The sequence below is a fragment of the Acipenser ruthenus genome, chromosome 1, assembly GCF_902713425.1.
Source record: "Acipenser ruthenus chromosome 1, fAciRut3.2 maternal haplotype, whole genome shotgun sequence".
Taxonomy (NCBI): domain Eukaryota; kingdom Metazoa; phylum Chordata; class Actinopteri; order Acipenseriformes; family Acipenseridae; genus Acipenser; species Acipenser ruthenus.
This window is the reverse complement of record NC_081189.1, coordinates 97,993,205-98,012,161: the sequence shown is the minus strand read 5'-3', so window position 1 is coordinate 98,012,161 and position 18,957 is coordinate 97,993,205. Positions and strand designations below refer to the sequence as shown.

The 18,957-nt window shown below is 35.2% G+C and overlaps 1 protein-coding gene across 1 annotated transcript; it reads right to left on the bottom strand.

Moving 5' to 3' along the window:
- Window positions 1–8,222: 8,222 nt before the first annotated feature.
- On the bottom strand, window positions 8,223–17,436 carry rhoh (ras homolog family member H). The gene is made up of 2 exons (XM_034034873.3): window positions 17,188–17,436; window positions 8,223–10,017 (listed from the first exon to the last, which is right to left on the bottom strand). Exon 2 carries the CDS (start codon window positions 9,824–9,826, stop codon window positions 9,254–9,256), a length of 573 nt encoding a protein of 190 aa, XP_033890764.1. The 5' UTR covers window positions 9,827–10,017; window positions 17,188–17,436; the 3' UTR covers window positions 8,223–9,253.
- Between the last annotated feature and the right edge of the window lie 1,521 nt (window positions 17,437–18,957).

Here is an 18,957-nt window from a genome sequence, read left to right as displayed (position 1 = left end):
TGCTGTCAGAGTTTTCATTGAGAACTCACAAACTGTCAGCGATGTTTCTCCACAAGTCCTAAATGATGATAAGGATCATTTTATTTGCTTTTTTTTTTAAAGCCCAAAATACCAAAATGTCATTTTTCTGTGACATACAACACACTCTAGTGACTAGGTACTGAAATTATGTGGTGTGACCATAGACGTGGGCTGGTCACGAATGGTAAATATGTGGGTCCTAGCATATTATGGTATACAGGACCGGGGCACTGGAAAGTGTCGGATTGAGCAGGGAAAGACTACATCTCCCAAGAGACAATGCGGGAGTTGTAGTTAATAGGGCCTACAAAAATGGCAGCCACCAAAGAAACTACAAGGGTTTAATTGAAATGTAAACCAGCACAGCTGCAGGTGGTTAAGATGTGTTAGTTTTGTAAGTGGCTGGACTGGTTTACAATAAAAGGAAATGATCTCCTTTGTTCAGGGTCGAGCTGGGGGAGGCTTATGGTGGTTGCGGTTAGACTTTGTGGAGAAAGGAGAAATTAAGGAAAAGACAAAAAGAAATATGATGCAACAAATTTAAAACTGGTAAGTAGCTTAGCTACCCAGTGAATAAGATAGATAAAGGGGGGGGGGGGGAGAGTGAAGTCAGATCTCCAAACGGAGATAGATATTATTTTGTTTTGTTTTGTTTTGTTTGGTACAAATAAATATACAGGCACCGTACTGTTTTATTTCATTTCTGTGGTCCTGTGATTCTATCTTACACCAAAGAAGACAGTGAAGACGGTCCTGCAAGTGACGGACTTACCCCGGTGTGTCACAGTGGCTATAAGAAAATATTTCTTATACTATATTAAGTCTTTACAACATTTCTTCAAATGAATAATTGTTAACCTTTCTAATGATTAAAAGGTGTTTTTCAAATGTTCTTCCTGGTATTACAGTTTTAGCAGTGTTTGACGTATGCGTGTGGTTGTGACGTTTCAAAAGTGAACGTGTCTTAGAGTTGAGGTTAGAAAATATTTCTTGGGTTGATAAACTAAAGAAAAAGTCACATTCTGAATTCATAAGGAGTCTACAGAACAGTAATACTTTGTACTCGCAGCTTTCTTCCATTTTTATGCAGCGAGTAAATTAAATATCCAATTCAGCTTTTTACATTGACATTGAAAAAAAGTGATTGGTTACTAAGGAGAACCAACATGTGGAAAAGTTGTAATGGTCTTTGGGTACTGCAGTCATTAGGGAATTAAAGAAATGTGAGAAGATCAATGTTTGAATATTTTTAAACCTCAGCCTTTCTGCAATTATACATGTATTACATCCCCCAAGTATATTCTCTGTAACTCTTTTCTGTTCTTTTAGTTTAATGTTTCACAGTGTTGATCCCTTGGATGATGACTTTTGATCAGTCTTGCAGGCCAAATTAGTCCTTTGTTAACTCCTCAATTATAATTGTTTCCTTTCTTCAGTGGTGATTCAGGTTAATTTAGTTCCTTTTTAAATCCTGTTAACAATATTCAGGCTTTTTTTAGCTGATGATATTTTTTAGCCCTTGTCTGCTCTCTCCTTCTCTGTCTGGCTGAGACAATATCCCAACCAAAGACTGCACTTTTTCTTTCTCGACTTTGTTTTTTTTTTCCAAACTTACATATCTCATTATTTCAGTAACAAGGTTGTAGTACCCATATGTGGCAGGGCAGAAGCCCTGCCGGTGTAATGTGTGTGGTGGTGGGGTGGGGGGTGGATATTGGGTTGGCAGGGAGGTAAATTCTTCCCTACTAGAACACAGATGGGAATGTGGCTGAGGCCAAAATGGAATAATTGATCATTAATTAGGCTCCAGCCACAGGTGTATAAAAAGGAAAATCACAGGCGTTAAGTTAGTTAATGTTGGTGATAGTGTTGGTGATGTGTGCTGTGCTGTGCTTTGGTGGATTGAAGGGTCTATGTACAGTAGTTTTTGTCGGTTGTTCAGACCATTTATTTTGGCCACTGCACCTTTTTGTTTGTTGGCGTGTTTTGTTTTTTGTTCGTGTTTAATTAGAGTGTGCAATAGCACCTAAACCTGCAGCTTCTTGTGTCTGAGTCTCTCTCCCTGACAGAAACAAACCTTGCCAGTGATGTTACCCTTTCACATCACACCATTTTAAATTTTAAGGAGTCACCTGCCTCATTTTTACCACTTGTCTCCAAGGTTACCAAGCTGGTTATGATCTCTAAATCAGTTTCTTGTTACAATTTCAAGGTGTTGCTGCAATTCAATAGATGTTTGACCCTTTAACTACTTTTATGGTTCTGCATATGTATGTATGTTTGTATGTATGTATTTGCAATGTTTCTTTTTTCCTTTATGTGACAGAAATACTGTACTAAGATATGAATACTGAAATGCAAGATTGAAATATGAGCAGATCTTGACATGTGGTCTGGTGGGTAGAACAAGGGACTGAGGTGATTCTGGGCTAGTATCACTACTCAACCTTTGACTCATATCTGTGGGAGGTCCTTTGACCTTATTGTGCTTCTAACTTCCCAGCAACAAAACAACTTTGAAGGATCTGGACTCTGCTCGATATATGTTTTTCAGTCGAATGTGTGCTGTGCTGGAGAACACAGTACATACCCTTTCCAACTAACTCCAGCAACTATTCATCTAAATTGTATTCAATCTATTCATCTAAATGGTATTAAATTCTGGCAAATACACAATAACTCATATACGCCATTGTTACTGACATTAATATACCCTAAAAGGAATATCCATGTCCAATTCATCACAATTGTATGAGTGGTTATCAATATATATTAGAAGTAAGTGTTACAGACAAAATAATTCTGACATGTACTATATAAAGGATGTATACATTATGGATTGCTCCTTACAGCTATTTCAAAGCTGCACTTCCACCCCACCCCTGCATTCTACTTCAAGAGGTCCCATGAAGGGACATAGCGACATTAAAACCATGCGAGTCATTGGAAAAGTCGTGTTTGGTTCTGAAACACTGAAGTATCAGATGCCAGCAAACAAGAACAGAATTGAGACTTACTTGCCTTTTTTACGCAAAAGGGTTAAAATGTATTTCTTTATTTCTAGGCTGTTTTGCATACTTGTATTTGGCTTCTTTAAAGGAATAACATAAACTTCATCTGGGTGACTAAAAAATGCAAAAATGGAAGGGTTAACATGATTGCTGAGATGTACTGTACTTCTTTGTGGTTTGCCAAACCGCCCCAGTGAAGTGTAATCCTTCCCCTTCATTGGTGTGACTACCTGCCACGTCATAAGCGACTCACTAAACCATTTCCTGCCTGAGCTGAGCAACTGGCCTAAAAAGACAAGTTTGACAACTTTGTATGATTCCAAAAAGCATAGGCTTTTAATTCCAGCCTTCAGGTTTGTTACGTGTTTCGATTCACTCTACTTCGATTCACTCTACTTAACATTGTGCGGCCACGGGGCAGGAGCTGGTACATTCTCGGGAAGGGGACTTGTTGAAGGAGACAGGCAAACAAACATTAATTATTAATTAAGATCCTTTTATTAAAGCCTTGAGGTATTGCAGCTGAAACTCTCCTCTAAAACTATAAAGCCCAAATGCAATATGTCACAAATTATTATAATTCATATATAATGGAAATGTATTTAGTTGGTCAATAAGTATGACTATTATCCATAACTTTAAACACTTAGGTCCACATTCTCAAAGCTCTTTACTGCAGATTGAAATTAGCACTTTTTTTTGGGGGGGGACGAAAATAAAGTTACTAAATCATAAATAAACAATTCAGACATTTAATTTAGAGGCTTGTGAGTCATACTTAGTTTTTTATTTGTTTTAGAATTGTATTTTTTTTCTATTAGACAAAATATGTCCAAATGATGATTTGGAGTAAATAGCTTTGAGAATCTAGCTCTTAATCACAGGTTATTCAGCAGTACAACAGAGAAACATAGTGGTAAAATTAGGCAATCGTTTCTAATTTAAATACCTTACACTGTTCACCATAATGGCACGATTCCAAAACCAAATCCTGAACTTCACCATCCTTAAAACAAGAAATGTTGACTGATTATTGATTTAAGTAAAACTTACAGTGCACAATTAATGTTTAGGGAACATCAGCTTTCAATATCAGTGTGTACAAATATATGTAATAGCAGGAGGATGGGGGTGGGGCGATTACCTTTCGTTTTTTTTTTTTGTGGATGGATACATTTTATACAATTATAAAATCCATGTAAGTAAATAATAATACTACTAAAGGCAGCAGTGTGGAGTAGTGGTTAGCGCTCTGGACTCTTGACTGGAGGGTCGTGGGTTTAGTCCCAGCTGGGGGGCACTGCTGCTGTACCCTTGAGCAAGGGTAATTGTATGTAAAAATAATGTGATATCTTGTAACAATTGTAAGTCACCCTGGATAAGGGCGTCTGCTAAGAAATTAATAATACTAAAGCATTTTTTTTTAAAACTTACCTTTAACGCTACACAGGCAATAACACCAGGGTTTGCAGTCACTGTAATATATCACTTCTCTGGACTGTAAAATGCACTTGGCTTCACCTCAGGACTCATCACACCAGTTGTGGTATATTACACGACAACTGCACACCCTGTGTTATTGCTGACATAATACTTGTAATATCTCTGAATGTACAACATAATAGAGCAGCCCTGTCTTGCTATGGTTTCCTTTATTTGCTTCCATAGCGATTGCCACCACCAGTACTTTCTCACTGCTCAACCCTAACCAGGATGTGTGTAGCAGAGCAGAGCACACCTGTGTCCTTTACTGCACATTAAGACAAGGCTGAGTAGCATCAGCATTTAGGTTTCTAACAGTCTCTATTAGACATTACATCTACTCAATACACGTTCCAAGGCTAATAAACCATTTATCAACATGAAATAAATAACTGACAATCTGTGTGGCATAACGTCCAATACATCAATATTTGTTTCACGAGAAAGTACTTTAAAAGTTTCATTTGAATCTAATCCCTTACTGATTAATAAAGATAGCATATGGGATTAAAGTATATATGGGAGTCTACCTGCACCGTTGTGGTGCAGCTCTCAAAAAGGTGATTTTTCTTACATTTTTAACCTCTTGAATGACGAAGCTGGAAAGGGACAGTTGAGGAATAACGCATTACAGGTAACACGTTATTGTAATCTGATTACATTTTTCAGTAACTTGTAACTGTAATGGTTCCTTTTCAGACAGGTAAAGAAATGTGGTAACAGATTGCTATCAAGGAAAGGGGATCTCTTTTGGCTGCTGCACCCTACTTTGTTGACTAATTACAATTTTAAAATACAATAACTGTTTGAAACAACCGTGAATATGCAGGACTTCATGCAGAGCAGAATCAATTTCAGGTAATCATTTCTTAATTACTTTTAGTTAATGTATATTAATAAACTGACCAACTGCGTAGCCCAAGTATTCCTTTTAGGCATAATTGTACTGTCCGTTTTACAGTACTGAGTACTGAAAAAAAAAAAGACAACAGAAAGACGATGCTTTAAAAGAGAGCATTTACTTCCCTGGTCCTCAAGACAAACACACTTTAAATACAAGTACTAAGCATGTGTTGCTTGTTTCACACAACTAACTCACGCAAATACTTTTTTTTAAATCTAATTCTAGGAGTGGTTGAGTGAGGAGAAAGAGTGCTCTATAATTCTTAAATAGCCTAGTACTCTCAAAAAGAGATAGAGAAAGAGATGGAAAAAATGGAAACATTGGAAATAAATGCATTACATTACATAATGTTTTATTTTAAATACTGTAACAAAACTTGAAGGGGAAGTAAAACTGAATGCTGAAATTAGAACTCTGACCATAAGCAAAATTCCCATTGCAATTTCTTTTAACTGCTTTGTAGCTAAATGACTTCATCAGCTCTATATTAAATTATGTTTTTCTTTTTAATTTCCCAGTTTTAGATAAACTTCCTGTTGAATTAGTAGCAAAACCTCTGATTATGCGAGTCATGCTGATGAAGCAAAGTAGTGTGTAACATTTTTCATGAGTTGCATAATCTGTTATCTCTTTTACTGTTGTTAGGGTTTTTTTTAATGTTCATGTATACCAAATATTTTGAATACCTTTTCCATTGTATTTAAATTCTATGACATCACATGTTAATATTTAAACATGTATGGGCTCGCAATCATGTTCTACTTTAAGCCAGCATTCTACTTTATTATTTTAGCTGTAGTTACAGAAGCGTCCTTGTCCCTTTGAAGCCTGCTTAACACAATGTCCATTGAGACAAACAGGCATGTAAATCACTGATACAACTTTAGCAGTACATATCAGTTACATTTTTAACCTATTGTTTAGTCTAGGAAGCAACATGAAAAGAGGAGATGGGGCGATATATATATATATATATATATATATATATATATATATATATATATATATATATATATAATTTGTATTGTATTACTTGTATTGTAACACTTGAAATGTATTTGCTTACGATTGTAAGCCGCCCTGGATAAGGGTGTCTGCTAAGAAATAAATAATAATAATAATAATAATAATATATATATATATATATATATATATATATATATATATATATATATATATATATATATATATATACAGTACTGTGCAAAAGTTTTAGGCAGGTGTGAAAAAATGCTGTAAAGTAAGAATGCTTTCAAAAATTGACATGTTAATAGATTATATTTATCAATTAACTAAATGCAAAGTGAGTGAACAGAAGAAAAATCTAAATCAAATCGATATTTGGTGTGACCACCCTTTGCCTTCAAAACAGCATAAATTCTTCTAGGTACACTTGCACAAAGTCAGGGATTTTGTAGGCATATAGTCAGGTGTATGATTAAACAATTATACCAAACAGGTGCTAATGATCATCAATTCAATATGTAGGTTGAAACACAATCATTAACTGAAACAGAAACAGCTGTGTAGGAGGAATAAAACTGGGTGAGGAACAGCCAAACTCAGCTAACAAGGTGAAGTTGCTGAAGACAGTTTACTGTCAAAAGTCATACACCATGGCAAGACTGAGCACAGCAACAAGACACAAGGTCTCTCCCAGGCAGAAATTTCAAGGCAGACGGGTTTCCAGATGTGCTGTCCAAGCTCTTTTGAAAAAGCACAAAGAAACGGGCAACGTTGAGGAGCGTAGACGTAGTGGTCGGCCAAGGAAACTTACTGCAGCAGATGAAAGACACATCATGCTTACTTCCCTTCGCAATCGGAAGATGTCCAGCAGTGCCATCAGCTCAGAATTGGCAGAAAACAGTGGGACCCTGGTACACCCATCTACTGTCCGGAGAAGTCTGGTCAGAAGTGGCCTTCATGGGAGACTTGTGGCCAAAAAGCCATACCTCCGACGTGGAAACAAGGCCAAGCGACTCAACTATGCACGAAAACACAGGAACTGGGGTGCAGAAAAATGGCAGCAGGTGCTCTGGACTGATGAGTCAAAATTTTAAATATTTGGCTGTAGCAGAAGGCAGTTTGTTCGCCGAAGGGCTGGAGAGCGGTACACGAATGAGTGTCTGCAGGCAACAATGAAGCATGGTGGAGGTTCCTTGCAAGTTTGGTGCTGCATTTTTGCAAATGGAGTTGGGGATTTGGTCAGAATTAATGGTCTCCTCAATGCTGAGAAGTACAGGCAGATACTTATCCATCATGCAATACCTGATTGGCCCCAAATTTATTCTGCAGCATGACAACGACCCCAAACATACAGCGAAAGTCATTAAGAACTATCTTCAGCGTAAAGAAGAACAAGGAGTCCTGGAAGTGATGGTATGGCCCCCACAGAGCCCTGATCTCAACATCATCAAGTCTGTCTGGGATTACATGAAGAGAGAGAAGCAACTGAGGCTGCCTAAATCCACAGAAGAACTGTGGTTAGTTCTCCAAGATGTTTGGGCCAACCTACCTGCCGAGTTCCTTCAAAAACTGTGTGCAAGTGTACCTAGAAGAATTGATGCTGTTTTGAAGGCAAAGGGTGGTCACACCAAATATTGATTTGATGTAGATTTTTCTTCTGTTCACTCACTTTGCATTTTGTTAATTGATAAATATAAACTATTAACATGTCTATTTTTGAAAGCATTCTTACTTTACAGCATTTTTTCACACCTGCCTAAAGCTTTTGCACAGTACTGTATATATATATATATATATATATATATATATATATATATATATATATATATATATATATATATATATGTATGTATTGATACCTCCAGTCTTTAAAGCTTTTACAGTGTCACATAAGGTATTCTCGCTCTGGGTCAAGTTCTACAGTTAGAATATCCACCATAGCTTTACATCATGAAGTTTTATATTAATATATAAATGAAAAAAAAAAAAGTGAAATGGATGGACAATTATAAAAGCATATAGTGTTTCATTTAATTCATCTTTTAATACACCTGTTTGCATTTATTGGCCATTTGCAAGGCACTGTTTTTCCATTAAATAAATTAAATCAAATTTGCAGTACAGTGTATGAAGCCTTTTTACTGTTATAGTGAGGGTTGGCAGAGGTTAATCTAAGACAAAACTCTCTTTTAAAAAAAGCATTCTTCAAAAAAAAATTCCTGAAACTGTTCTTAAAGTTTTGTGAATAGGTCCCTGTATTTATTTATTTGATTCAATAATTGGCAAACTTTAGTTTGCATTAGCTAACAACCTATTTAACAATGTTTAACTGCAAAGGATACAACACTTAATAGTACCATTATGCCAAATATATAGTAATAAGCTATTTTTTTCTTTTCCAGTTTATTTAAGTTTTTATTATTATTATTATTAAAAATTATAAAACAAAAAAAGCAGAATTGCCAGGTAAATTAGTTTGCAATATATCACACACTCACATTAGTGCTGTTATTCCTATTAACAAAATTTCAACAAGGTACATAAAACTTGATGCAAAATGCCAATATCCTCAGCTTTACATGTGTAATGTAAATACTGTATACAGTTTGCATTGACACGTAGTTGTGAAGTGAAACCAAATGTGTATATAAATTACAACATAAGCTACATGTTTGATTAATAAATTATAGAACCAAATACTGACTGTCCATATAATTCATTAGCTGAACAGCTCATGTTCACTGTCTGTGTATACGTTTCCAGATCTCACAGTTAATTAGTCCAAATATAAGTGAAAATAAATTGGCATGTGGCATCTTCAAAAAATACCAGTTTTAGTATTTTCAGTAGCTGAAACAAACAGGGAACTTTAAGATATTTTACACTGATGTATGTCAAAAAGCTTCCTTCTGGTCTGTTTTTTGGCTTGGTTGATTGCAGTGCGAACAGCACATTCAAAAACCTGTTGCACCCCTCTGTTGCTGAGTGCAGAGCACTCCAAGTACCCTTTGGCTTTGATATCATGAGCCAGTTTCTTGCCGTCGGCAGGGGTGATGCATGAGGCGCGGTTTGGTCCCATTTCCCGCTGGTCTGTCTGGGTAGCCACCACCAGCACCGGGGTTTTGGGCAAGTAACTCCTGATCTCATTGATCCACTTGTTGCGAATGTTCACAAATGAGGTGTGGTTAGTCACAGAGTAGCAAATCAGAACCACATCAGCCTGCTGAAATGACAGCGGACGGATTCCTTTAAAGGCGTCATTCCCTGCGGTGTCCCACAGCCCCAGACTGATCTGTATTCCGTCCATGAAGACTTCCACACCTGTGTTCTCGTACACTGTAGGCTTGTATGAATCTGGAAAAGTTTCGCTGGTGAATCGCACCAACAGGGCCGTCTTCCCAACCGCAGTGTCGCCGACCAGGACACATTTAATGGAGTTCATGTTTGCCGATAGTGCCGATGGCACAATGTCTCACAGGGCAAATAAGGCTTCAACGATCATGAGACTTCTGTCTGTTACCTAAAAAAAAAGAATGTCACCCGTTTTGACTTCCCTTCTCTGCAGAACGCCAAATCCGTGTACCCGTTAAAGTGGCAGCCACTTAACACATCCACATCCACTGAATCTTGATTCTATCAGAGATAAAGTAAAAACAAACATATCAATGTGTTAATACCTGGTGGAAGAAGTTGATAATGCAGTCTAGATTGGGGACCATGTTTAAAAACTTTTAAGGAGTATTTTAATTAATGGATTAATTAATTAATTAATTAATTAATTAATTAATTAATTAATTAATTAATTAAAGTTTGCCATTCATGAAGCTTTTTTATAACTGTTAAAGAGAGGCTTAGCAGTTTGATCTGAGAGAAACCATTCCTTAAAACAGCCCTTAAAGTTTGTGAATATGGTCTTGTATGTCTTCATTTGATTCAACAACTGGAATGACAAGTTTAACTTCAATCACCTTGTACAACAAACATAACCGGAATATGGTTCTCAACTTGTTTCCTACTAAAGTGTTTAGGTTTTTTTTTAATATGCATCATGTTAACTCCCAATCCTCCCACATGCCACCTACAAAATTATTCAAAAAAAACAAAACCTGGGTATCGATTCATTTTAAAGTTCAACAGAATGAGCTTTTACTTATATTTTTAAAACACACGTGTGCAGCTGTTTTGCATCACCTAGAATTTTAGGATTGAGACATAATTAAAAAAAAAAAGAAAAGAAACATTCGTGTTTTCAAAGAAACTACAAAATGATATGGCAAAAATCTACCGGAAGCCATAATAGTAGTACAGTATTTCGTGTTAGATTTTGAAATGTCAACTTTTTTTATTTGTGTCGTTTTTTGTGAAGTATATGGAAAACTACAAAGCGGAATTTAATTCAATATGTTAACGTAACAGTATTGAGCAGGTTTCATTCGAAATTATGAAGCAAAATTCATTAATTCTATAGGGTGATGCAAAACTTGGCCACAACTGTACAGCAAGTCGTTCCATTTGAATGATCATTTATAGGAAGCCCTCAGTCTGCCCGCAAACAAGTACTGTGATCGTGTGAAACTTCACACAACTAACCATTTTTAGTATAAATCACTATGACGATGAAGGGTTTTGGGCTGTGGGACTGCAGTAAGAACATCTAGCTTCTCCCGTTGATTTCTTTTTTATGTTGTGTATCTGAGTTATGTTGCTTTAAGTGCTTGTATGATAACAGTGGTAAATATGATCTAACATAAACATAGCATCTCACAGCTAGAAATGTACAGTATCAGCTGGTATTGGGGTTTTCTGGCCCAATCAGGAAGGAGCAGAGCCAAAATTAATTTGTATTAGGTCACCGGTAGTTTATCATGTCACATGCTAGTAATAAGTGAAATAGGCCTATCCGGGATGATTTTTTTTACATTGTCCAATTGATATTAAATATGTTATCAGTTATTAGTATATTAAAATAAAAACCTGATCCGATTTGCTAAACATTACTACATTAACATAAACAAATGTAACCTAATTTCAATGATATGATTCAATCAATTGTTCTAAAGCAACCAGTTATGTGTCCCAGTTAAGGATGTAGTGAATATCCAGGAAATATGTGTCTACAAAACACAGGAATTATTATTAATTTATTCCATCCTTTAGGTGGGATTCTGTCTAACTCAAAGCTGTATACAGTCATTATGATAAGGTAAACTAGTACTGGTTTTACTTTCTTTAGACTTAGAAAAAAATTAAATCAGACACCAAAACAGTCCGTGTCCATGATGACCGACAGAGCTAGCTTTTACATTAACCCCCCTGTGTGGAAATGTGTTCCCTCCATGGCTCACCTAAGGACAACACCACCAGTTTATACAGGGCTGCTTAAAGAGTAAGTAGAGGGGTTCCAAAAAATACAGCGTTACACGTCCCCCCCGTGTTGCTACAACTGTTTAAATAATGGACCTGTCATTTTTCTTTTCATTGTTAACATCCAGACCATTTTTTACACTTATAACTTTAAAGTCTGTTTCAAAGCTCTTTTCAAAATGTCCGCTTTAGTACACTGATAGTGTAAGGATTATTGTCCACATTGTCACACAGGTAACACAGCAATAACGATCCACGATGTGGTATAGAAAAGAAAAGCCAGAGCACTTTTTTTTTTTTTTAATCGTTCTTCCTGCAGTGATTAGAGGACAGATGTCAAACCTCAGTGTACTAGCGTGGCCATTTTAAAAAGTTGTCAGGATGTTAACAATGAAAAGAAAAATGACAGGTACATTATTTAAACAGTTGTTGCAACACGTGGGGACGAATAACGCTATTGTTACTCTACTTACTCTTTAAGATACACATTTTGAAAGTATGAAATTACTTATTTACTGTAAAATATCCAGTGCTGCAGGTCATACAGCAAAGAGTGGGTTTGCGTTGTAAGCTGATGCGTTGTGAGCAGGGTGTCTCTTTCATACAAGGGATGCCAGCTTGTTTACGCTGCATCATTTTTTGTGAAAGGAAAATCTGTTACATAACACACTTGTTACTTGTTGCTTGTTACTACATAGCCCATAGATAGCAACATAGTTTGTATGAATGTGTGCGCACTGGGTGAACCGTAAGAGGAGGCAATGATTGAAAAGCACAACTTTCTCAACTTGGACCAAATAAACTGATGAAGGGGATTTTTTATCTAAAATGTAACTTTAACAAAAACAATGGCTTTTTCTGATTCCTTGGTCCTGGACAAGTTTAACCCGATTCTAAATGTCCTCAGCCAGCCAGCCAGTGTTTCTAGATTAACCATATGTACAAACGAAAGTGTGACACACAGACAGACATAAGGACAGAAATTGCTATAGGATTTCCATTTTTAACATTTTCCCAATAAATAAATAAATAAATAAATAAATAAATAAATAAAAGCAAAGAACCACAGGGCATTAATGTAATGAAGAAAGTTTGTATAAATGAGCAAATATGGATATATGGAGACATGGAAAGATGTACTAGGGATATAGAGTTTAGCAGACTGATTCTCCCATGTATTGTACACACCAACAAATAACATGATTAAACTCTTAAGGACCACACAAATAGCGACATAAGTTACATATACAGTGAGCAGCCCAAAAAAAAACTTCAGAATGTGAGTACAATTAAAAGAAACCCTTGTCTTCAATGTATACAAATAAATGTGGTCATGTGACACGTAAGAACTGCATGCAACACAAATCAGAAGGATCTCTAATTTCACAACAGGCAAAATAATGAGTGATAATAGTGGGCTTATACCTTAACACAGTGGCTGCATTGTCCACTGTGTTGCAAGCTAGGTGATGGCTTGATTCTGCAGACTTGTGCAACACATTGTGACATGCAACAGATGTGCTACAAGGGCCCAGCTCACAAAGACTTTTAACACTGGACAAGAAACATTGTTTCCATTATTCACCACCAGTTGCTATCTTTATAAATAATAATAAAATAGGAGCACTTGGGCATCTCTCAATCTGACCCAATAAATACTTGCTATGTGATGCCAGTTCTTAAGACAATACAAATAATGTGAATAAATATATTATAGATATGATATGTTGAAACTCCTCGTAACATAGTAAGAAAAATACATATAACCCAGATGATAAACCGGATCATTCAACTCTTGTAAAATTGCACACGTACATCCATGGCGTATTTTTGTACTGTCAATAGACAGTCAAACAGATATTTAGATAGAAATGTAAAATGGGTCTAACTAATGTTTCAGCGAGTGGTGGCTTCTAAACTGTCTCAGCATTTAATTGTTCAGTCTAGTTTCTGACCATTTGGTATTACAGAGTTCCTTTATTTGAACATTTAGTTTTAGTGATAGCTGGGTTATAATCATTTTCAGAGACTAAAAGCCCCTGGCTACTTCACTATAAAACCCTCTCACCCTAACTGCATCATTAGTTAGCATGTATTTGGAGAAGTGGTTTAGAGAACTAATTTGTTTGATTGAACTTGCTTCTGAACTCGATTTGCCTGAACTTGTTTTAAGAGGATCTAAATCTCCATAGCCAAAAACACATGGATAATAGGCATACAGTGCTGCTCATGAGCATTGGCAAAAAATACCTGCTTGTTATTTTTAATAAAAATAAAAAAAACATGGTGGTGGTTTATATTTAAGCAACTATTTGTTTTTAAGTGTAGTGAACGAGGAGATAAACATTCAGAATTCTAATAAAAGACGAGGCCTGCCGAGTCATTTATTTTAGAATTTGTAATGTTTGCCTCTGAGACATTTTTGCTTTTTACTTTGCTCTTTTTTGTGGTAATCTGCAAAGCTGCCGTTGTGATGGATTTTTTTTTTTTTTCTTAAACTAGTTCCTTTTTATACACTACAGAAATCAAAAGCTCGGCAGGCCCTGTTGTTTATTAGAATTCAGAATATTGACCTCCTTGTACACTACATTTAAAAACACATTATTGCTTAATTTTGCAGCTTTGTTTTAAGGATGGGCATTGGTTGTTGGTTAACAAAATAATGTGGGGAAATTAAGATAACTTACCACTTCCCTATCTATAGCTATATTATCTATTCGGGTATCTTATCATACTATTGTTCTATATCTCTTATGTAAAATAATTTGAAAATGGTAACAAATTCATAAATTCACAACCTTTAAAAAAAAAAAATCTCTAAGAAGATACAGTAAAATTAAGGAAGACTTCCTTAACATTACATTAAACATTACCTTTAAAATACTTCTAAAACAATTTCTTAATTCTAACTCACTTGTGCAACAAAGGGGTCATAAAATGCTAAATATTTCTTAAGTAACAAAGAGGCCTTTAAAGGCATTTCTCAGTATTCTATTCTGTCTTGGATACATGATGGAAAACAGGCCTGATGCATATTGTAAGCATTTTGTCTTCTGCTGTTGACTTAAAGTGTGCGGTTCCTCAAAGCTCTGTCTTGGGCCCATTACTTTGGGCCTATGGGGAAGAACATTGGTGTGTCCATTTACTGCTAGACAGGTGGTGCTCAAACCATTCGATGAAGCAACATCTGATCTATGTATAGATCAAAAACCAAAGCCATGATCCTTGGTTATCAGTATTTACTAAACAAATGCCTTTTGTTTTTTGGTTCTGAAAGGTCCTGTTTGGATTGTTGTTTGTGCCTGTGCATGTTTGTGCCTGTGCACCTAATCCAACTTAAATGAAACGTGCATCACGCCTGCAACCCTAACATATGGACGTAAAACTTGTTTAAAAAGTGTGAGTTTTGACAAACTTTATTCTTTTTTTTATCAACCATTTAATTTAGCTATTAAACAGACATCGCAAGTCCAGATTCAATTAATGTCACACAAATAAAAGGTAGTTTACAGTAAATGTAGATAAACTTTATTTTGAATCATTTTTTAGACACTGTAATCTTGAACTTAAAACCATTTACATTTTAGTACCTCATGAATGAACCTACTACTGGCAGCAGCCTACAGTATTTGGGCTTTATAATAACCCTGCCAGTAGTTTAACATCAGGACCGAAGAAAGATAAATATTTATATTTTCTTGCCCTTGCGTTAAGAGAAATGGAAATGCATAGTTATATTTTTAAAAAAAAAGACCCAAATGGTTGTAAGATCTGCCTAAACAAAAAATAAGTATTTCAAGTCAGACTTGAAAATGATATACAGTTAACTAGTGCAGTAATTCATACATAATTCTAGAAGATCTCTAATATAAAGTGCAACCAACATATGTATATTGTTTTTTATTATTAGCTGGGTGACAGAAATGGCTCAGTGTTCCTAATTTAGCAGTACATAGACTCATATTAACAAAGAAATAATGAAGGTGCAATGATTATCTGTAATTTTCTGTTTACCAGTAGTAACTGTTAATAATGCTTAGGTCAAGATTAACGTAATAAAATGAAATGATACAAAATACTGGTAATTGGTAATATCTTCTAACAGTTATAATTGATGGTAACCATTGACTGTTTAACTTACTCGAATTTCTCAGTTAAGCTGTTTCCCAGTCTAATTTCCTCTTTTTGTTTTTGAGTAATGGTGTCTCAGGGGGTACCATGTAAACACTGTTTAACAGATGCGCCCGTTTTTAATAAGGACAACAACATTAATGACAGCTGCATGAAGAAAACAAGAGGGTTCTGAAACTCAGAAGAGGGGAATTTCTCCTAATTAGTTGTGCAAATTACAACAGTGTAGACCTTGTGAGGACTGGGTTCTGTACATGAAAAGTGATGGTTGGAGTATATCATTTACACCAAAGTTTGGCAGATACAGAATAAATAAATAATTTACTTCTCAAAAGAGATTAGAGTTTGCCCTTTGGCAGGCCACCACTACAAGGTATTAACTCTATGTTGTAATCTATGTTGGCCATTTGGCCAATTTTTATTTAGTTTATTTGGACAACCTGGCCTACCTTTGGATTGTCATATAATTAAATGACAATGGAGGGCTGCTTTTTGTAAATCAAAATCAACAAGTGCTAAGTACACAAAAGATGGACCTTACTCTTTTGTTGGTATTGTATTTCTAGTTTTATCCAAGCCAAGACGTAAGCATATTTCCAACTATCCTTTTAAAACTCTCCCTGACAAAGACCAAAGTTTTAACTAATATACCAATTACAAACACACATTGCCATTTTTAAAAACAACGGTGTCATGCAGTTCTAAGGAAGTATGGTCATGTATGGCTTTAGGCGCCATTTTATTTATGATTCATTGTAGCCTGCTTTACTGTTTCCTGACAATAATTAGTTTTAAGTATCTAAAATGTTACTTTATTGTGTGTATAAATAATGTTGCTTTTTATGGAAAAGGATGTATTAGTTCACCCACCACCCACACACCTAGTAAAATAAAGCAACTGTGGAAACATTAAAAAAACACCTTCACATTATTACAACAAGCAACAGACTAGCACTTCCTTTTATACCTTTTCGAAGTACTTACTTTTTAAGGCTATGACTTCAAATATAATAATTATTTAAGTTATCAATTGTTAAAACAAACCAAAAAGCAAAAGTCTTCACAGTAACAAGCAAAGTTAAATCTATAAGCTACATCTATGTGTATCTCCCTGTTTAGACATTATAAGATCACACTGAAACTGATTTTTTTTTTTAAGTAACAAAAAGTGCATAAAAGTGCACAATATTATGTCAAATCGCTTTTAGGTATTGGTCTTTTTGTTACTGTAATAGTAAACGCCAAACTGTAAAAAGGATAAAAATGTGAAAACATGTGTTAAGATCACAGACAACAGAATTGTCTTACCTCTCACACCGCAACTTCAGTAGATGTTCAGAATACACAAGACGCGGATGCAGAACTATTCAAAGAACAATTTTACAGTAGCCTGTATTAAAAAAATACTTGAATTACAAACAAGTCAATGAGATACTCTGTATTTTGCACTCTGCAAAAACTGTTTAATCCCATTCACTTTCAAACTGGAAGTTGTGATCTCTGTATGTCAGATAAACTGATAGATGTTGAACTCACTCCACTGTCAACTCGTCTCAAGACAAGTACAAGAAAGTGAAACAAGTGCATGTTGTTGCAGCATCTTCCTTTCTTGGGGGAAGGGGCTGTTATCCGGTGTGTGAAACCTTGTTTAACAAAGGAAGCGGTTTTTGCTGAATATTACATCCCAACACATTTCATTTTTACTACCAGAATCATGTCCATAACCCCTTACATCGGCAGTAGTATAATGTGCCTTGTGTGCTGGCACATCTAGAATCCTTTAGGATAATATCGACACCTACATATGAGCTGTCAAATTTGACAAACAGAGTCAAAGAAGAACAGACGACAGAATTTTGCAAGCCTTAATCTGAAAGCACTGCAGACACTAGCTATAGATTGAAGCTGGGGAAAACAACATTTACAACTGAAAAAGCTATTAGGCTTTTATGATTTTATATCTGATTGCCAATTCTAATACATTTGACATTGTTGATTTATATTCCTTATGTCACTTGTATGGTACTTATTCAATTTAGTAAATGTACAATGGAGTTATTCTTGAGCTTGGTAAACAATACTTGAGTATCAGAACCACTCCTGCAATTTGGTGCGTTCCTCTGGTTTTAAAAAGCAGAGGAGAATGCAAATTTGCAATAATCTGAGATTTGCTAAATTACAGCGTCCAAACCTTGCACTGTACAATGCTACATTTTTTGTAAGAAAAAAGTAGTTTTCTTTTTTTTTTCTAGGTTAAATCTTTGAAGTTAATTAAAAGATTGATTTCATGGCATACAAAGTAAGTTTGTATAGTTCCAAAATTAACAAATGCACTACTGCTTTTGAAAAGCATTTTCTGTACAAATGGAGGGGAAATGATTATATTACAAACCAGGACAATGACAAAATATTTGTTGTTGGTTTTTTATTGTTACCTGGCTGTATACATGATTTTCAAAGCATTTAAGGAAGCTAAGAAATAAAATATTTTTCAATGAAAATAATAACAAAATGGAACATGTAATTCCTACATGTATTTGTATTGTATTCATTTCATACCCACTTTTAACCACTCAACGTTTGAGCTATGAATTCTAATAAAGCACTCTTTAGTGTGTGTGCCTTCTTTACCAGCATTAGCTAATACGAATGGCTCTTGGGGAGCACAGTGGAATGAATCACTGAATTTTTCAGGCCCAGATTCATAGTTAAAGACATTTATATATTTTTTCTTCATTTATTTATTTTTTTCATTTTAGCATCTCTTGCAATTAATAGTTTTAAATGGTTTTAAAAACAACAAAACAAAAACAGAAGAGTATTAGAAATTAAAAAGCTTTCATTCTTTTATTAGTCTTAAATAATAAAAAAAAAAAACTTTAACCAACCATATTTAAAGTTTTACACAAAGAATAAATCAGTATTTTTAAAAAAGATTCCCTTTCCAAAATATACATGTATTTTACTATAAAATAATTAAAACAAACAAAAACAAAAGGCCATTCCCTCATGGTCGATCCTTTAACCCATTAAGTACCAAATTATTTTTCTTTGAAAAAATCAGAACACAAGCTATAT

Bases quoted from the DNA above. Each gene is read 5' to 3' on its own strand.
- rhoh (XM_034034873.3), bottom strand. From the start codon at position 9,826: ATGAACTCCATTAAATGTGTCCTGGTCGGCGACACTGCGGTTGGGAAG.